Genomic DNA, 19,926 nt, shown 5'->3' with positions numbered 1-19,926 from the left:
TTGGCTTATTAACATAATGCTCTCAAGCTGCATCATGTATAGCTGGGCATTTGTTAAATCCTTGTTGAATAAGGGATGAATTTTCTCCTATGGGCACAAGACTGTATGGATATGGAGAGAAATTCACAGGCTTCCTGTCCCCGAGAAAGGTGTCATCCAAAATGGGTAATAAATCATCTGCTGAACATAGTGCAGGGCAGAGAGGAATGAATGCCAGCAGGAGGAACAAGCATGCGCTGTTGGAACAGAAAGGGACATTTAGTTCTCATTGGAATAACAGGGAAGGTTTTGTAGAGAATCAACAGTAACGTATTTATAGATTTCAAAATTTTTCTGTCCATTTTTTTTTGAAAGGACAATTTGCTTTATTATTTGGAAAGCAACTTTTGGAAACAAGAAAGGAAATAAATATCTGTTTTGCGCTTAGCCTAAATACTATGTAAATTATACAACAGCTCCCTGTGTTAGGTATTATTATCACCTTGTATCAGATAAGTAACTGAGGGTGAGAGCTTTGGAGTAACTTGCCCAGAGTCATACAACTGGTGAGTCATAAAGAACAAAAGTTTGTCTGATGCAAAGTCCATGGTCTTTCCACACCTCACTGGAAGACTTTGACTGTGATAACAAGAGCCTTCCAAGCTGACAGAACCATTTGCATAAAAGGATGGGGGGTTGAATGTGAGATGTGTGAGACTCAGAAACTCACTTGAATGGAGGTCAGACAAGGGCCCCCCACCACCCATTCTCAGGCTCACAAAGGTACGAGTGGGCTCTTCAGATTCCTCTGGACTTCCCAACTTCTCTAACAACTCTGTCTCTCCTAGGCTCAGAGTTCATTTCTGCAGCATGACATAGGACACCTTTCCATGTTTAAGAAGTCCAAGTGGAACCACCTGATGCACAAGTTTGTGATGTGTCATCTCAAGGTAAAGGGTGTCAGGAAGGATGCTGGGGGAGCCTTGAGCATCATTTCCTAAAGCAACAGTTTCCAGGCTTGACCGTGCTCATGTCAGCAAAGCCCCTTAAATGAGTGTAAATGTAATAATAATGTATATTATACACATTGATTTGAAATATAATGTTATAAAATATGTGCTACACTTGATTTTTAAATGTCAGGAAGAAAATTCTGATTTTTATTTAAGAAGCTCTTACATTTTTCATTAGCCTAAAAGGCTATTCATCTAAAAACCCAGCACGCCATTGCCTTAAGGAATCACCACCCACAAGAAAGTCTGTGTCTTTAAAAATGAAGAGATGTGCTGTAAAATCATAAATGGGAATACTCTTAGAAAGGAAGTGAAATTTTGTTTTGCTGGGAACTAGGGGAATTCAGCAGGCCTGATTCACCCTGGAAGGCACTTAAGAAATAAAGGAAATAACACAGGAGACATATAAAAATGAAGAGAAAGAATAGTCAGGAAAGGTCAGACAGCTTGTTCCAGAGGAGGGATGCAGAACCCAGGCTTCTGGAAAAAGCAAGTAGTGGTGATGGCAACCAGTCCTATCCCCCCAACGTAGGCTCCAAGAAACAGGTTCCCTGAGTTCCTGGCACACTGTAAGCCTTCAATGAGCATTTTTGAATGAATGAACAAGTGAGTGCAGAAGAAAATATCAAAGCAAAAAGACTGGAAAGAGTGGCCTTCAGCCCCAGCCCTGATGCTGTTCATTATGTGACCTTGGTTAAATCTTGTTCCCTCTCTGGCCCTCGGTGTTTCCATCTGTAATAGTAGGAGTTAAGCTAGATCTCCTCTTTTCTATAACTTTCTAGGATTGGGTGACGATGTAATCTGGCCCCAAAGACAGGCAAAAGCCTCTGAATCTTTCACTAAATCAAATTTGTGATTTTAAGACAGTTCCTCTTAGGAAAATTCCAGAAGCACTGACTCTGAGCCTGTGTTCCTTCCTAACACAGGCTAATAAAAAACCTGGCTGTCTAGTTCCCCAGCCTGGAGCAGCCTGGAAGTGGCCAGCTAATAAGAGGGTGAAGAAGCTTCTGGAGCCAGCTCACAGGGAGCAGGAGTAGGAACTGGGAGAGTAAATCATAAGGGAGGGCAGATGGGAAGGCACATCAGACGTGAGTCGGCCAGGTATCAGGTTCAGAAGCATCCCCTTCAGGCTGTTGTCTCACGTAATTCTCTCGAGGTGGGGCTTGTAGCACCCTTATTTTCAGTTGAGGTGGATCTTCAAAAAAATTAACTATTTAAGTGAACGTCCACAGCCTGGGATGTGAGAACATTTGTGGCACAATATTAAATAGTAGAGGTTCCACTGCTGTGCTTTTTAATCCTGGCTATTCAGAGGCACCCAGAAGAGGTCTTCTTTAAAAAAAAAAAAAAAAAAAACACCAATGCCTAGGCACCATCATAGATGTTCTGATTAAGTTTATCTGTGGTGGGGTCTGGACATCATTTATATTTTTGAAAGCTTCTTTGTTGAATCCAACTTGCAGCCAAGACTGACATCTTCTCTAACAACAGAACTGCCTTCCATGGGAAATCAGCTAGTGAGTTCATTGGTCATCTTGGAAAGATTATGTTCTGCATTTGAACTTCAGTTCTTCAACTGTGAAATGAGGATAGATGATAGATTTGATGGTTAGAGATGTTGTTAAGATCACATGCAATACTCTTGTGTCACGCCTATCATAGTGTCTGCAAATGCTTAGTAATATTTACTTGTTACTAATATTAGGAACAATCTTTTCATAATCCAAATGAGGACTCAGAATAATTAATAAAAATTTTAATGTAATGGTATTAAGAGGATAGGAAAGTAAACCATAAATCATAGCAATCTTGATCTGCAAGGTACTTGGAGTTACCTACTCTTTCTTATCTATTGACTTTCCCATTGAGCAGAGTGATGTGTAAATAAATTATTTGTATTTTTGATCCATATTACAGAGTTGGATTTTTAGATTCATGTTTTATATTTCTGTCCAGAAAAAAAATTGTCATTTTATGTGATAAGTTTCACTTAATCAGAAGATTTCTGTAGGTATACTATTTTGCCACTGTTAGATAGATATGTTTCTGAATTCACTCAGAAATAATTACAACAGAATAAAAGCAGAAGTTTTCTCTTATGTCTTCATAAGATTGAAGCCATGAGCCCTTTCATTTCCTCTCCCTTCCCTGGTGCTGAGTCAGAGACTCATCTGCCCCAGAGGTAATTGGCAGTTGATTTGGTGCTGGTATTTGGAATATTTCCCATCAGCCCCACCCTGGCTGGCACTATTAAAAAAATCAATGCTTTCCCATTGGTTTAAATTTGTACACAGATCTTTCTATATTGTTTCCTCAGAAATAATTTTGCACTAGTTGAAATGAATATAACCTTGATGGCTTGCAAGCAGAACTAGAAATAGGAAATGGCTCAGAAAGAGAATCAGGAGTACTCTGCCATTTTGCAGGTAAAGCCAGTGATTCACCAACAAAATGAATATAGGTTTCAACTATGTGCCAAAGAGAAAATTACCTGTAGGGAGGAAGGGTAGGCGGGAGGCAGAGGACAAAGAAAATTATAAGCAACAACATCCCTGCCTTTTACATGCATCACAGTTTCAAATATCAAAACTCCACTTAATGTCAGTTCTTCTGCCCTGGAAAAAGCACAGATATTGAGATTCTTAGGGATTTCTACTCATTGGCTGTGAAACCATATATTTTATGGATTTTGTAGTATATCACAATAAAAGAGCTCTTCTGAAAATAAACCATGAAATATATACACTTATTTTGGATTTTTGTGCAATGCAGATTGAGCACCCCTAACTGGAAAATCCAGAATTCTCCAAAATTCAAAAATTTTTGAGCACCAATTTGATGCCACAATGGAAATTTTCACACCATAAAAACTTGTTTCACGCAAAAAAATAATTATTTAAAATATTTTGTGCATGCTATGTGTATAGGTACATATGAAGCTTAAATGAATTAATGTTTAGATTTGGGTCTCACCTCTAAGATATCTTTTTATGAATATGAAAATATTTTAAAATATTTTAAAAATTGAAATTTAGAACACTGCTGGCCCTAAACACTTTGAAAAGAGGTACTCAAGCTGTAAACTCCAAATGGACTCCCCATAGTATATTTTTCAAGCCCCTATAGGTACATGTTGAGAATAATAAGAATCAAATATTTTTATAGGAATAATGGGGCAGAATATTTGAAATTAGTCCTCCCTAGAATAGCTGGCTTACACTGTTTTCCATGACTACTTCCCAAACACTTGGTACCTGGGGAAAGGGAGTGTCAAGCATGCTCTTTCTATAATCTTCCCAGTAACCTCCCCACTTGCCTGTGAGGTGCTCTTCCTTGTCTCCAGAGAGCATTTTCCAGACAGAGGGGCCCAAGAGGAACCAGTTGTGTGGATCACACCCAACCTTATCCTGGCTTCCGTCCTAAGTTCTACATTCCTGTGCTGTTGAGATCCACTCTCGATCTTCTGCCAATCAAAACATGCCTCCCATATTACCAATTTCCACAGCCAGACATCAGCTAAAAGAGTACAGACAGCCAATGGAAGAGGCCAAAATGTTGGCTGTGGGAGGACTTAATTAAAAAGAGAGACGTTCTTATCACACTGCTCTTGTTGTTTACTGTTCCCATTAGGTGATGTTTTTCTTGGTCTGGGAACCCCATTTTATCCTGTTTATCTTGATATTGCAAATGTCTGGCTTAGTATTCGGCACAGGCATACTTCAAAGTAAATAGCAAGTGAGTTAATAAATGAGCAAATGTACAATTAATTGTAAGAGCAATGGGTCATAGGCAATTTGATGACAGAAGTTCAGAAGGCAGTGGACCCCAAGAGGGGAAATAGAAGGTGGTGGGTCTAATTTGGGACACATAGGGTTTGAGACACTACAGGATATCTAAGAGGACATATTTGGTAAGTGATTTTTCATTTGGGCATGGGACAGAGCAGAAATATCTAGGCTAAAGGGAGATATCCTCTATAAGGATGTTAGGGAGTATTAGAGAAGACAAGAGAACTGCATTCCTATTGGTGAGGGTGGGTGGGGGGATTGCTAACTCTATGGCCTATGGAAAGACAGTGCTAATGTTTACAGGCTTCCAAACATGCCTGTTCCCTATACCACAGATGTATGGTACCTAGACCAGCATTCTCCAACAGAAATACAAATAAACCACATTAATAGGTGTCATTTTAAATTTTCTAATAATCACATTTAAAAGATGACATTATTGGGCTGGGGATGTGGCTCAAGTGGTAGCGCGCTTGCCTGGCATGTGTGCGGCCCGGGTTCGATCCTCAGCACCACATACAAACAAAGATGTTGTGTCCGCCGAAAACTAAAAAATAACTATTAAAAAAAACTTAAAAAAAAAAGATGACATTATTAGTGTTCAGGTATTTACAATGTTATCATTTTAAAATACAACCAAAATAAAAATTAATGATGTATCCTATATTCCTCTTTTCTATACTGAATCTCTAAAATCCAGAATGTATTTTACATTTGCAACTCATCTTAATTCAACTGGCCACACATAGCTGATGACTAGTATCTTGGGCAGGACAGATCTAGAACATGTATCAACTAGTTATTAAGGAAAGGCAAATCTGCAGTAAGGAAACTGCTTCTTATTATTCTGCAAATGATTAGCATAAATGAAGGGAAATTGCCTGTGTCGGTGTGCGAACACTTGCAGGCAGCACTTCCTATCTCCCTGAGCCACCTGCTGAGGTAGATGTTATTATTCTGTATTTATTGGAGATGCTTTTGGGCCTCAAACAGGAAGAGTGATTTGCCCAAACCACACAGCGTTTTATACATCTAGCATATGAAACTAGCTTGATATGCTTCCAAATCTTTGCTATTAAAACTTCCTAACTTTCAGCGAGAGAGAGAGGAAGTCATAAACAACTCAATCAGGGGTGATTCAGGCTTGGCACTAGCTAAAATATTTTTATTCTCATTTATTTTTATATAAGAGCATTGAAGCCGGGACATGCAATGATCTGAGCCAAGCTCCCCAAGGACATCACTTCAGATCCACGATTCTTTGAAATATTCATTGAAGTAGGATTCCTGGGGCCACTTTTTCCCCAGAAGTAATTAGTCTTGGAGCTGAGGTTTCTTTATATGCAAAACAGAAATAATACTCTCTGTTCCATCGTCTACCAAAATTTCTTTAAATGAAGATCAAATAAGAGAAAGATGGAAAATTATTATTATTATTATTATTATTATTATTATTATTGTCATTATTGGGAGTTATTTTAGCCTGAAGTTGTATTCCTGGATCAGAGGATGATTGCCTAATAAGCTATGAGAACTTTTATCCAATGATTCATCCTGTGACCCAGCAGTGGAGAAAGCTCAAGAAAATCAAACACCTTATTTTGACCTTGAAGATTCATGCAGAAAACTGTCATGGTGAAGGGTATTTCAGGAGATAATTATTTTAGCTAATGAGACTTCTCTTCTCCTTAGGGCCTGTCAGCAAACTGGTGGAACTACCGACACTTCCAACATCATGTAAAACCAAACATCTACCCCAAAGATCCAGATATTGACATGGGCCCGCTTTTTCTGCTTGGAGATTCACAGCCCGTCAAGGTTTGTTTAACTATTTTTCCGGGCACCAGAGAAATGTTCCTGGAAGTGGTTCCTAGAAAGGCTTTGGTGCTAGTCACGGAAAGATGGAGCTGAAAGTTTTGGCCTCACATGCCATCAAAGAGCATCTCCTTTTAGGTCCAGGACATAGATTTCAAATAACTAAATCTGGGTTTATGACTTTGTGACCCGAAAGATCATCCAGTCTAACCTCCCACAGCAGGAAATATGATAACCTGCATCACCTAGCTTGAGCAATTCCAATGACACACGGGTCCCTACCCAGTGCTTATCACTCCCTCTGAGGCAACATAAATCATGTTAGAAAGTAGATGACTGAGGCTGGCCTGACTCTTTGAAGTTTAGAGACAATACAGAGAGGTCAGAACATTCAATACGTACCAGACCATAAGCATCTAAACATCCAGTTATCTCAATGAATCTAGCCCAGTTAGAAGAAAATGTGCTGATATTCTTAGTTCATGTTCATTTTGGTGCATTTAGACATGAACCACATAGCTGAAATGCCTTGTAAGATACTGAGATTCCATCCCTGATTTGGACTCCTTAAGCAAAAACAAAGGAATAAGTTATCTCTAGAATTTCTCCATTATTGATATTTTCAAAACCTCAACTTAAAACTGTCACACAAAAGGCTATTTAAATTACCAGATGTTGTTGGAGAGAGTCATCCCTAAACAATGGAGATAGAAGGACCATCACCGTGGGTATCTCTCCTCAAGGGGAACAATGGATACTGAGAGTTGGATACTTAGAGATTGCTATCTCCTGCTAGAAAAAAAATAGGATTGTTAAAAAATAAGAATAGAGCTCTGTCAATTGTTGCTTGGACCTATCTAGTACATAAATGAAAAATTTTGTGCAACTTTTTGAAAATAGGTTTTCCCAGATTTGGTAGACTCACCCTTTGCCCCAGCTGAAATGGATATATTATGTTTGTATTTTAAAAACTTATTTGGCAGTTATCGCAAATCAGTTGTTTTGGACAATGGCTGCATAAACAAGTTAGCCTTTCCTGAGGTTTATGAGCTTGCACTAGAAAAATGATGTGTTGATTGACCTAACAGTCCCCATAGAGCAAGGAGGTTTGTCTCATTGATGTTCATGAAGCAGCATAAACCTCTCCAAAAGAGCTTCTGTAGAGCCACATGCAGTGCACATAGGCCTTTTCACAGGTGACCAAGATGATCCCTCCAACTTCTCCATCTGCCTTTGGAACTCATCCCTAAGTACTTAGAGTCAGTTCTATACACTATGATTTTAAAACCACTATGCAAAACATCACTTAAAATTATTCAAACTCTGAAGTTTAGTGGTTTCACATCAAAACCCTTCTAATGAGTCCTGAGCTTTTTCTCTCTACAACTCTCTTCAAACATCAATTTCTTAACAAGTATTGATTGAGTCTTCTATGCCTTGTGCTCATGTCCTGCAAGATGTGGGATGCTCCTTCAGGGTAGTGCCTACTCACCTAGGCTGCCAGCTCCCAAACATTTCCACCTAGTGCCTATTCCTTGTCTCTCACTACGTAGATATTCTAAGGTTCGAGAGTAACTTCAAATTGCCATTATTATATCTCATACTCCTTTGGATTTGTGAAAGTTTTAGGAGGTGGAAGGACCAAATACAGGAAGACGTCTACATAGCAAGGAAGATTCCCAGTGAGGAAATAAGAGTCCAACGCCCTTGTTGTAACTGAATGGACCTAGAAAAAAATGTAGAATGGGTCTGAGTGATCATTCATTCATTTATTCACTCCTTTATTGAGTGTTCATAAGTACTAAAGGTTCAACCATTACTTCTATCCTTCTCTCAAAGTATTTCATTTTGTGTCCCGAGTACAGGCCAAACTAACCAAAGGGAATTCTAGAATATGAACCCAATTCTCAGCAGTGAGGCATTTTAATATTATGTGATATATATAAAATGAATAATGATTTCTGTTTTAGTCAGCTTTTTTCACTGCTGTGACTTAAATAACAACTTTAGAGGAGGAAAAGTTTATTTGGGGGCTCACAGTTTTGGAGGTCTTAGACCATAGAAGGCCAACTCCATTCCCTGGGGCTCAAGGTAAGGTAGAACATCATGGCAGACAAGTATGGTAGAAGGAAGCAGCTCAGATGACAAACAGGAAGCACAGAGAGACTCCACTCTCCAGATACAGCAAGCCATGCCTTAATTCCCACACTCTATCACTTTAGTTACCACTCAGTTCATCCCTATCAGGGGATTAGTTCATTGATTGGGTTAAGACTCTCACAACCCAATCATTTCTCCTCTGAACCTTCTTGCATTATCTCACACATGAGATATTGGTGGACACCTGACATTCAAACCATAACAATATATAAAATGTCTAATAAATATTATGTGTATACACTACCATAATATCTTACAAATAGTAAATCACAGTGTGAGATCCACAATGAGAATACAAAAGAGGAAGAAGGGATACATAAGAAGAGCCATGTCTATATCTTTGACCATGTGATCATTTAATGAATGTCCATTTGATGAAATAATGGAGATGGAGCCTGAGCTTAAGCAGAATACTAAACATTGCAGTCAAAGAAGAGCTAGAAAAACTCATCAGAAATGTCCTTTTTCAGTAGAATGTTACTCTACCTAAGGAGAAAATTTTCCCAACTAATTTTCATGAGAATTTTAAAAAAAATTAGTGATCACAATCTCCATAGTAAAATAGAATAATCCATCTATGTAAGAATTTCCCAATTAAAGAAAAAAAATGTCACAATATTGACTCCTATGCCAATTCTGGTTCTTCTCAGGTATGACAGAAAATGAACACTATGGCTCTTTCCACAGAAATTTCACAAACACACACACACACACACACACACACGCACACAAGTGTCCTTGAGTGTGATAGCCAGAAATGTTGTCTCTTATTTTAGTTTTATTCTCTCTCCATTCAGTATGGCAAGAAGAAAATCAAGTACATCAACTATGAAAAGCAGCACCTGTACTTCTACTGGGGTGAGTCTCCACTTCCCTACAGTAACCACTTGTCAAGCCACAAGACAGGATGAGAATCCTGTGACAGAGACCAGCCCCTCTTATTGTTCCTGAGAAGAGCAACATTCTTATTTCAGACACATGGGCATGAATTTCTGAAAAGAAAAATCAAAAAGCAAACAAGCAGTTCTAAGTGACATCTGATCACTTGGGTATTGGGCAGGGAGGGAGGGAGATCCCACAAGAGTCAGGTTGGGGAGGCAGAATGCCAATCAAGGAGTCCTACATTCAGGACTCTCATCTTGAAAGAAAAGAATCCTGGGATTTGTGTAGGGATGAAAGAGAGGTGGGGAAATAATATCCAAGCATTTACAGTGAAATGCCAGAAAAAGTAGAACTTGGGATAATAGTCACCAACAGAGCTCCTGTGTGGGAGAAACCTCTCTATCCCCATGGTCTACATGGAGCTGTAGAATACATGATGCTCACGTGCGCATGCCACACACACACACACACACACACACACACACACACACACACACCAGCATGTGGGCATGTTGGCAAGGCCTAAAAGCAAACTCGTTTAACCGACCAATTACAAAAAGAACATCATGAGCAAAGACTTTGCTCCAAGCCAAATCAAACTCATGTTTGCTCACAAAGGATGTTTTCAAGGAGCCCCCAAATCTGCTCATCACAACGTGATTGTACATTTTGGAAATAAACCCAAATCAGGGAGGAACCAAACATTGCCTGTAGACCAGTGATGTGAAACAGTGGCAGGTTTTTCTCCCCAGGGCATGTCTGACAATCTCTAGGGACACTTTCCTTATCCCAGTGGAGAGGAGGGATGGTCCTGGCAGACAGTAGGTAGAGACAGGGATGCTGATAATGTTCTATGATGCAGAGGACAGCCTCACATAACAAATAATTAGCCCACCCCAAATCAAACAGTGCTGAGGTTGAGAAACCCTACTGCATGTGACTCACCCATGTGCAGGTCACTAATAACCATCGGCAACATGCCCAAGGAGGGTGGCTGCTGTGTGAATTGTTTGAACCGTAGGGCCACCCATCACTGCTGTCAGTTCCATAACTGGAATTCAGTGTCTCAACCTACACTCATCGTCTGACCTTCTCAACTGGATGTGAAATTATGCAATAAAAATTTATTTTTGGAACTTTTCTCACAAATGTGCCTTGAATTCCTCTCTAGGTAGTTTTGCAATTATGCCCTTATGTTTATCAGGAATGAGAGAATGGCGTAGATTAATTGCAGAATGTCCATCGCACAAAACACACTAACCCCTGACCCCACCCAGAGATGTTTTTACCATTTCCTTCCTTTCATATGCCAGCTTAGCATCTTGGGTACAAGTGAGTCGTACTCAAACTGTCACAGAAAAACAGAGCTGGACATTTACCAAAGGCTGAAAGATGAATTTTATTCAGGCTGCTGCAATAGGGGAGAGAAACTTCAGTATAAACTGAGGTTAACTCTGCAGAAACAGAAGGTGGAAGAGAGGCTTTTTAAATGTCTGGGCATGTAAGGGAGAGCTGAAAGATTTTAAGAGATGGAGTTGGAGTGGGGGAGTTGGTCAATGTGATTAGGCTAGACCATCTGTGTCCACTAACTGGCTCTTACTGATGTTAGTTTCCAGCCCTCCCACAAAGACTAGGACACAGGGGCCCTATGCTTTTTGATGATAACATTTCAAAGAAACAGCTCCCAGGTCTCTGGTTGTAGAAAATAAATCTCAAAGGAACAGAGAAAGGATTTATAATTGTAACTTTTCTAAAGCCAATTCCTCTAAGAAAAAGGGAGGTCAAGAGCTGATCCATAGTCAAGTTTTGGCAGGAAAAAAGTAGTGAATTCTTTTGGCAGCATTGCCTTTGTCAGAGAGGAACTTTGAGAGGATTGAGATCATCCCAGTCCTGGACTCCTTCCTTATCCCCCCCCCCCACACACACACACCAACACATTTTGACAGGACTCAATCCCATGGATCTGGAGGAACTAAAGAATTCCCAGGATATGGGAAACCCTTCAAAGCTCACAGCGGATTTTCAGAGACGCTGTCATCAAAAAATGATTCAAATCGTCAATGCTTTCCAAGCTGCTTTGAGGGCATTTGAACCTGGAGCTGATGACCAAATTCCTAGCTCAGCCTGGTAGACTTGGGAAGCACAGTGGGGCCCTGGCTGGGGTCATGGATCTCCACCTTGTATTCTTTCTCAGGGCCAATGTCCTGGGAGTGTCATGGTAAAGAGATGGACACCAACTTGCACTGGGGTCACATTCTGCTCATTTGTTGGCCGTCTTTTCATTGTTGTTTTTCAGTTGGGCTCCCCCTCCTCATGCCTGTGTATTTCAATCTGCAATCCATGCAAGTGATGTACCTTCGAAGGTATTGGGTGGTGAGTAACTCGGCTCAGTGTCTAAAACTAGTCCAGGTAGAAGAGAGGAATGGAAAATGCTCAGGGCTCACCAGATGAAGCTTTCTTAAATAACGGGACATAAGATTAGACCAATACATGGGGTAGAGGGACTCAGCCCGATGAAGAAATGAAATTATGTTTGGTGCATCTAACTTTAAGTGCTTTTCTCTACAGGACATTGCCTGGGTCAGCAGCTTTTATATCCGCCATTTCATCACATTTGGCCCTTTCTATGGAATTTTTGGAACTGTGTTGCTCATTTATTTGGTCAAGTAAGAATATTCTCTTATATCTATAACCCAAATGATCCTCTGACTTTTCTTCCCACAGCTACATGTGATTGGCAGAAGACGGTGCCTACCTGCCCCGTTCCCTGGAGCAGAGGTGTTTTTAAGTAAATGTGAAAAAGCAATAGTTAAAATAGTTGAATGACACAAGCTCCTTGCAGGAACAGTTTTCCCAATCTCCATTTTTTTTTGTCCAGTTTATTCCCAAGTAAAACATTTCAGTTTATCTATTTAGACATCATATTCCCAGACAAAATAAAGATAGGTCAGGAACTTTTTAAAGTTCTTTTGTGACTAGAGATTTTCTCAAAACTAAAAATGACTTCCAATCATCCTTCTGACTAAATAGCCCTCCCCAACTCCCCAATTTATTCCTTCTTCATTCTGTTGCATTACTATTCTAAATCCTAAATAATTATAAGGACAGTAACAGCTACTGTGTGTCAGACCCTTTGTCAAAGTCCTTCCATGTATTGTCTTACCTGATGTAATCCTTGTGCCATCCTGCAATGTAGATGGTATCATCTTTGTTTTTCTGCTAAGGGAAGTGAAGCTTGGAGAGATTAAATCAACTTGCCTAAGGTCATAGAACAAGGAAGGGCCAAGGTCAATGACAAGACAAAACTCAAACCCAGCTCTGATGACAAAGCCTGGTATTTTTATCCTTTCACCAGAGCTACAGAAATCTTTGCACTGCTCCCAGAAATTAGGAGACAGGGTAGGTCTTGGGGCTAACTGGCTGAGTGTCAATTCTAGATATAGAGTATTCGAAGAGGAAAATGAATGACCACCATTTCATGGGAACTTTGGACTCCTTCATTTCTTCTAATGCTTGGTTAGATGCACCAGGGATTATGTAAGCCCAGTGATTGCAACTGAAACACCCTAAAGAGTCATCACTCCCTCCTTTTATTCCCTGAAAGGTTTCTTGAAAGTCCCTGGATTGCATATGTTACCCAGATGAGCCACATACCAATGAAAATGAGCACAGAGGAGAATCGCGACTGGCTCAGTACTCAGGTAATGATGGAGTTTATGAGGAAGAATTCCTGCAGCCAGGCTCACTTAGAATCTGATTTTCTCAAAAGACAATAGCTCATCTTCATAAAATGCTTTCTAGGGCCCCTGGGAATTGTGAGATGCTTTGCTTATAAGTGCATAAGCTAGGCATAATGATTATTATCATTTTATAAGATGATAAACTCTTAGATCACACAACTAATAAGTGATAGAAATGGTTTGATTATTAAGTCTTTCATCCAAACCCAAGGTCTATCTATTACAGCCCAGCAGCCATATCTAGCCTACTCCTAGTTTTATAAATAGAGTTTCATTAGAACACAGTCATGTTCATTTATTTACATTTTCATTTACATATTTCATGCTACTATTGCAGAATTGAGGAGTACCTTCGGGAGAAGTAAAATATTTACTACCTGGCACTTTATAGAAAATATTTGCTGCCCCCTGCTCTAATCTCCCATATGACACAGGATTTCCAGTGAGTCTGAAATTCATAAAATTACAGAATGAATTTTATATTTGGAAGACCTTTGGAAGTCTCCTCCATTACATACATAGGACATTCTGGGGAGGGGTCATGGCATATTCTCCAAATAACAGAATTATGATCGACACAGAACCTCCCTGCTTGGCACAGTCCCTTTCAACTGGCTGTGCTATGATAACAAGGGACCCCCTGTCATTATCTCACTTCTTCTACAAGCTCAGACACAAACTCAGGAGATCCTTTGCAAGGTAAAATGGAGTGATTCTCAAGCTTTCTGATCACAGAACCAATTTTTGCCTTTTGGTTTTGTGTGTAGTCTATTGATTTAATCATTAGTTAGATGACTAAATTTGAAATACTTATTATATCTTCATATTTCTATTTAGTAAATTGTTTATCAATGCCCTTAACCTATTGTGTTTCGTTGGTGGTGTTGTATGTTTGTTTTAATACTGGGGATTGAACCCAGGGGTGCTTAATCACTGAGCCACATCCCTACCCCTTTTCTATTTTTATATTGAGACAGGGTCTCCCTATGTTACTTAGGGCCTCACTAAATTATAGAGGCTGACCTCTAATGTGTGATCCTCCTGCCTCAACCTTCTGAGTTCTGAGATTATAGGCATGTGACAAACTATTGTTGTATCTGGATATTTATATATTCCTTACTGTGTTCTATGATTCTTCATAGAGTAGGGATATTAATACATTGTCTGTAATATATGTTATAAACATTTTCCTTGTTGGTTCTTTGGTAACTTAATTTTATTATGAAGGGGATTTCTTAATATTTTTCTGTACCCACTTGCAATGTACCAGAAACTATCTATGATGGTGAACCACTTAGTTTCCTCATTTGCCTTATCATAATTCCGGCATGAAACTATATTAATAAATTTAATTAAAATAATATATTACCATACCATGTTTATAACTAAGACATGAATTTAGCAAAACCTTCCCACCAAGTTTTTAAATTCCTGGTCTTTGAAATGCCCTCCATCCCAGTTACAATGAAGACAAACAAGAAAAACACTTCATACTTTTAAAAGTTGTCGTAAATCACAAAACAAAAGAGTTTTTGTGTATACAGATTGACGTCTAGTGTATCTAAAGTTAAAAGTGTGAAATTTTAAAATATTTATTTGTTATTAAATTTAAAATAATAACCGAACTAATGCATGTTAACATCAGAATGACAATGTCATCCTACATTTAGTAGCCTATGGAAAATTCCACAGTATAACTATGAAAGAACGAGAATTTAAAAAGACAACTAATGTCTTATAAGCATTATAGAAATAATTTCAACCTTGCAGACCCCATTAAAATGTCTTGGTTACCTGGAGATCCTCTGAGCCACATTTCAATTAACACAAAGCAACTACAGATTAACATTCAAAATGACAACAATCCCAGCTAAAATTAAACCTTAAATAGGCACCAAATAAAATGAATTTATATGGATTCCTAATCTCAGCATCCTGAAGTAACCTATCAGTTCTCTATCCGCATCATGTTTTTTAATGCATAAAATAAAATACAGGCAATTATGAAGAAAACTGCTAATATTACAAAGCACTTTTGTGCAGAGGCCTGGGTTAGGGCCCTTGAATGCCTTATTCCTCATTTAGAAGTGTTTTAAGTCCTCTCTGTGTAAATGGTGATCTACCCCAATAAATCTCCATCATAATCTCGCAGTCCCACCTCCATCTGCCAAAGTCTTTATTCACAACACCTTAACCTTCTGCATCTAAAGATCAATAGTGATTGCCTGCTCAAGTTCTACCTACTCTTTCATATCTATTGCCACATTTGTACTTCATGGTAAAATATTTCATTGTCTTTTAAAATGGTAAATTCCTTGAATTTTGGAACTATGTGTCTCTTATAGCCCTTGTATTTTCTTATGCAAAATATTCAATAGCGCTTTATGGTGGTTGACTGAATGACAGAATAAATAAACATTTTCTTAATTGGACACTTGGACTTATTTGTATCTAATGTAATCTTTTTCTTTACAGGTCTTGGCCACCTGTAATATTGAACAGTCTTTTTTCAATGACTGGTTCACAGGACATCTGAACTTCCAAATCGAACACCAGTGAGTAATAGAAATAATCCATGAATATGCAAGGGTATTCACTTTTATAACACCCAAAAATATAGTCCAGAGTCCTTCAACTGAAAGTCTCAGCAGGAAAAAAATAATCAGTATTTTCTGAAGGCTGCCATTTTCTGTTAGCTTCAATGGTAAGAGAAGGAGAGAAGAAAGGAAGGAAGACGATATAACAATTATGAGAAAATGGAATGGAATCTCAGGTGTCAGTAATTTAGTTTTCACATACATTCATTCTTAGAAATTGGTGATTGTGTGTGTGTGTGTGTGTGTGTGTGTGTGTGTATACATTTCATTTGCTGGTAAAACCAAAAAATAAAATAAATCATACCACTTGAGTAAACATGTTGTATTGAAATGTAGTCACAATTTAATTTAAATATCTATCTATGTTGAACCAAAGTTACAAAATAACCAACAATGAATTCTAGCCCCTTATGCGATTTCCAAATGGTATATGGCAATACTTTACCAAAGAGTTAGTTAGGTAGACAAACATTAAAGAAAGATAAAATGTTAATACCTGGAGGGTTGATCTCCCCAGAATAGTCAAGGAAGACATTTTCCATATCTTCTTTATATAAGCCATATCTGGGAGATGCAGAGAAGAAAAGAGATCTTATACCTGTTCATGTGATTTTCTCATCCTTTCTTTTACAGTAGTCCTTAAAAATCTTAGCAAAACAAGAAAGGGTTATTGTTCATATTTTCTCAAAGATGAGGTTAAAATCCAAGAAAGTTACTGACTGAAGAGTGAAAACCTTAGATAAGACCCAGATCTCCTAACTTCTAATTTCTGTCTTAAAACCCTTCCCCATGTACTATGACTAGACCTTAGTGAATACTCACCTATTCATGGGGTAGAAATTAGATGGATAGAGAGGGACAGACATAGAGACAGGGGATGAGAGAGTTCTTCAGCTCTCCTCGGTAGTTCAAAATGATAGACAGCCCCAAAATAAACATATTTGATGGAGCTAGTATTCCTTCTGTTAGCATTTCCCAAACATTGCCACCCAAATGGGTCTGGCTCACAGAGGTGTTAAGAGATAAGATGAGAGCATCTTGGCAAGAGTGCTAGAACTTCCCAGAAGTATTGAGCAAGGTCAAGGTTGGGTCTACATTGCTAATAGAATTGTATTTGGTAATACAGGAAAGAAAATTCCTTTGGTTTCTCTACAGGCCTAAGCTTCATGTCTCCTATCTCTTTCCCTAGTTTGTTCCCCACAATGCCACGCCATAACTATCACAAAGTGGCACCCCTGGTGAGGTCACTGTGCACCAAGCACGGATTGAAGTATGTGAATAAGCCCATGTTGAAGGCATTTGGAGATATCATCAGGTAATAACGTCACTTCTCTTGGCTCAGACCTCTCATTTCCCCCTCACTGCCAGTCCCCAGACTGTGCACTAGCTCATGAATCACTATCTACCCAACATCCATTTACTAAGGAGCACCTGTGAGTCCAGCACTAATACCAGAGTCTGCGTGGAACAAAAACTACAGCAATAATATGTCTCTCCATCCTACTCTATTTCAGGCTTCTTGAAACCAAGGCTTCATATCATTTGTCTTTGCATCTTCCCTAGAGCTTTGTGCATGGTTTCGAATTTGGGTGGTAGGAGGGACTCTCAAATCTTCTGGTCCACTACTGCCAACTCAGATGCCTGCCAGCTCTACTGGGACACTATGTGCAAAACAGATGAGTGACATGCCCTGAGTAGTGAAACTAGAGGAACTAAACATCCATGCTAATCCTGAGCCCTTTACAGAGTTTCCTACAATGCTGGGCAAATCAACAGCCAATGGTCTGTGTTTAGTAACTTTTTCTTTTAAAATTGGGTGGTGGGGGGAAGTACTTTGAAGAAGGCCAACAATGCCAGGCCTGTTCCTCATTAAAAAACTGGGTCTCATCTGACCCCGATCTAATGCCCCAGCTCAGACTCTCCACAATTCCCTCTTCCCTCTCTGACCCCCACATATCTGGCAAATTCTTGCCAACTTCCCTGCCTCTGGATAATCTCGTCCCTTTGTCACTTAATTTCCACCTGGAATGTTCTTTCAAATAACCACCTCCTCTCATATGGCCCTGTCAATCCCCACTCACTCTCCAAGGCTCATCACTATTTCCTTTTCCTCATGTTGGTCTTCACAGATCTTCAAGACTAAATCCACCAGGTGCTTTTATAGCACCTAATTCTCCACATTGATGATCTTTATCCCAACCATGATCAAGAAACTTATTGGATGATAAATTATTTAATGCATGTCTCCTAAGCTGGACCAGGAACTCCCTGTAGACAGTACTCACTCCTCTCCATTGCTATAGACCCAGAGTCTAGAAAAGTATGTTCCTCATTAAAAACCAGGATAGATAGAAACATTGGTATATAAGTGTATGGGAACACAGAATAAAATGAAAACAAAATTCAAATCTTTCCCATAAAGGAAAAGTGGAGTCAGTAGTTTGTTGACCTCTTCCCTGGTTAACAGAGAATGACATTTATCAGATATAGCTGCAAATGACATTACCCTGAACCACGCAGAGGAACTAAATGTTGCATGGAGAAGCTCCTTTTCATTACAGTCTTACCTCCTGATTTTTTTTTCCCTCCTTCCACACAGGGCCTTGAAGAAATCTGCAGCCCTCTGGATGGATGCTTACTATGAATGATGCAGAACCCTTCTTTTGATTGTGTCTTTGAAGTGGGTTGGTGAATGTGCAAGAGTTCTTCCCTGCTTATCTGGGAATTAACTAGCACCATTGGGATACCTGGGTGTGCCAGGAACGTGAATCCCAAGGATATACCTTGACCCCTTCCCTGAAGGTCTTCTCTGCAAACAGGAAGCGGAAGAAACAAGATGACTTTGGCCACAGGAGCAAAAGGGAAATGGGAGCTCACTCTTTTTATTTTTTAAATTAGAATCTTGAAATTAGTCATACCAGTAGACCTTACTCAGATCATCTCAGTCAAGGGATGTAAGTACAGGAATAGGTAAAAGTTTCACAAATGAACTGGCCAAAGGAGAGACATCTGATGAAGTACTTTAAGAAAAGGTGCAATTGGTCTTAGAAGGAAACCACTTATTTAAGAAGTCTGTTGAAGCACAGATTTTTGCTTGTTTCTTTTCAAGTATGTGAACTCCTTTTTCTTTAAAAATTGATCAAAATCAACATTAAAATATCTTTCAGTATACACTTCAGACTTTTAATCTTGCATCCACCTATGAGTATACATGCATCGTGTTTCCATATGGAGAAATTAGAATTTCCATAGGATCCCTTACAGGAACTTTCAACCTCCAGCCTAATAGCAACTGACCAAGCAGCTCTTTATTTAAAGGTGTCTTATAATTGGCTGAAAAAATAGACTGTCCCTTAAGTGCAAAATGGGGTTGCATCCTCCCTCATCACCAGAGCAGAACTACTGTGCACTCTTAGTGGGTCACCCAGATGAAAGAAAGAGCTATGTCAAAGCACTTTGGTTTGGCACCAAATTAAATGTGTCTTAAGAGAGTTTTCCCTTAGAGTTTCAGTGCTAGAGAAACGAGTGGACACGCTCAGTTCCCAACGGTGTCTGGAGTCTGTGCTTTTGTTCAGCTATCCACAAGGGTATGACCTTAGCTGCAGGGAGGGAAAGTATGATCACACAAGCTTCCTTCCCCAGCTCAAAAAATAAAAATCAGCATTATTGGTTTATCGGTTGTCTGAAATTCTACTGGTAAGCATTCACCCCTCCAAACCATGTAAATAAGGTTTTGGTTGTTTGTTTCTTAATTAAATCCCTAGTGACAGTAACATAAAAAAATCCTGCACAGCTCCTAGGGAATGAAGAACATACATAGCTAAGAAAATAAGGAATGGTCACTTGGGAGCAACAAACATTGAAAGGTCATAATATCAAATAGGGAAGTTAGGCAGGGGATGAAAAGAATAAAAGGCTCTCGTGACCTCATGATTCTTCCTAATGGTCCTAT

The 19,926-nt window shown here is 39.2% G+C and overlaps 1 protein-coding gene across 1 annotated transcript in view; it reads left to right on the top strand.

Moving 5' to 3' along the window:
- The window catches only part of LOC114081150 (fatty acid desaturase 2-like protein FADS2B), a 30,113-nt gene extending 11,491 nt beyond the window's left edge, over positions 1–18,622 (top strand). Inside the window, exons 4-12 of the mRNA XM_027922729.2 lie at positions 828–929; positions 6,473–6,598; positions 9,553–9,613; positions 11,934–12,010; positions 12,206–12,303; positions 13,242–13,338; positions 15,853–15,932; positions 17,164–17,289; positions 18,574–18,622. Coding sequence (XP_027778530.1) covers positions 828–929; positions 6,473–6,598; positions 9,553–9,613; positions 11,934–12,010; positions 12,206–12,303; positions 13,242–13,338; positions 15,853–15,932; positions 17,164–17,289; positions 18,574–18,622 — 816 coding nt within the window. The remainder of the gene's footprint in view (positions 1–827; positions 930–6,472; positions 6,599–9,552; positions 9,614–11,933; positions 12,011–12,205; positions 12,304–13,241; positions 13,339–15,852; positions 15,933–17,163; positions 17,290–18,573) is intronic.
- Positions 18,623–19,926: the final 1,304 nt, after the last annotated feature.

This window comes from Marmota flaviventris, chromosome 9, assembly GCF_047511675.1.
Source record: "Marmota flaviventris isolate mMarFla1 chromosome 9, mMarFla1.hap1, whole genome shotgun sequence".
Lineage (NCBI taxonomy): Eukaryota > Metazoa > Chordata > Mammalia > Rodentia > Sciuridae > Marmota > Marmota flaviventris.
Note: the sequence above shows the minus strand (reverse complement) of the source record. Positions and strands in the feature narration are given on the sequence as shown.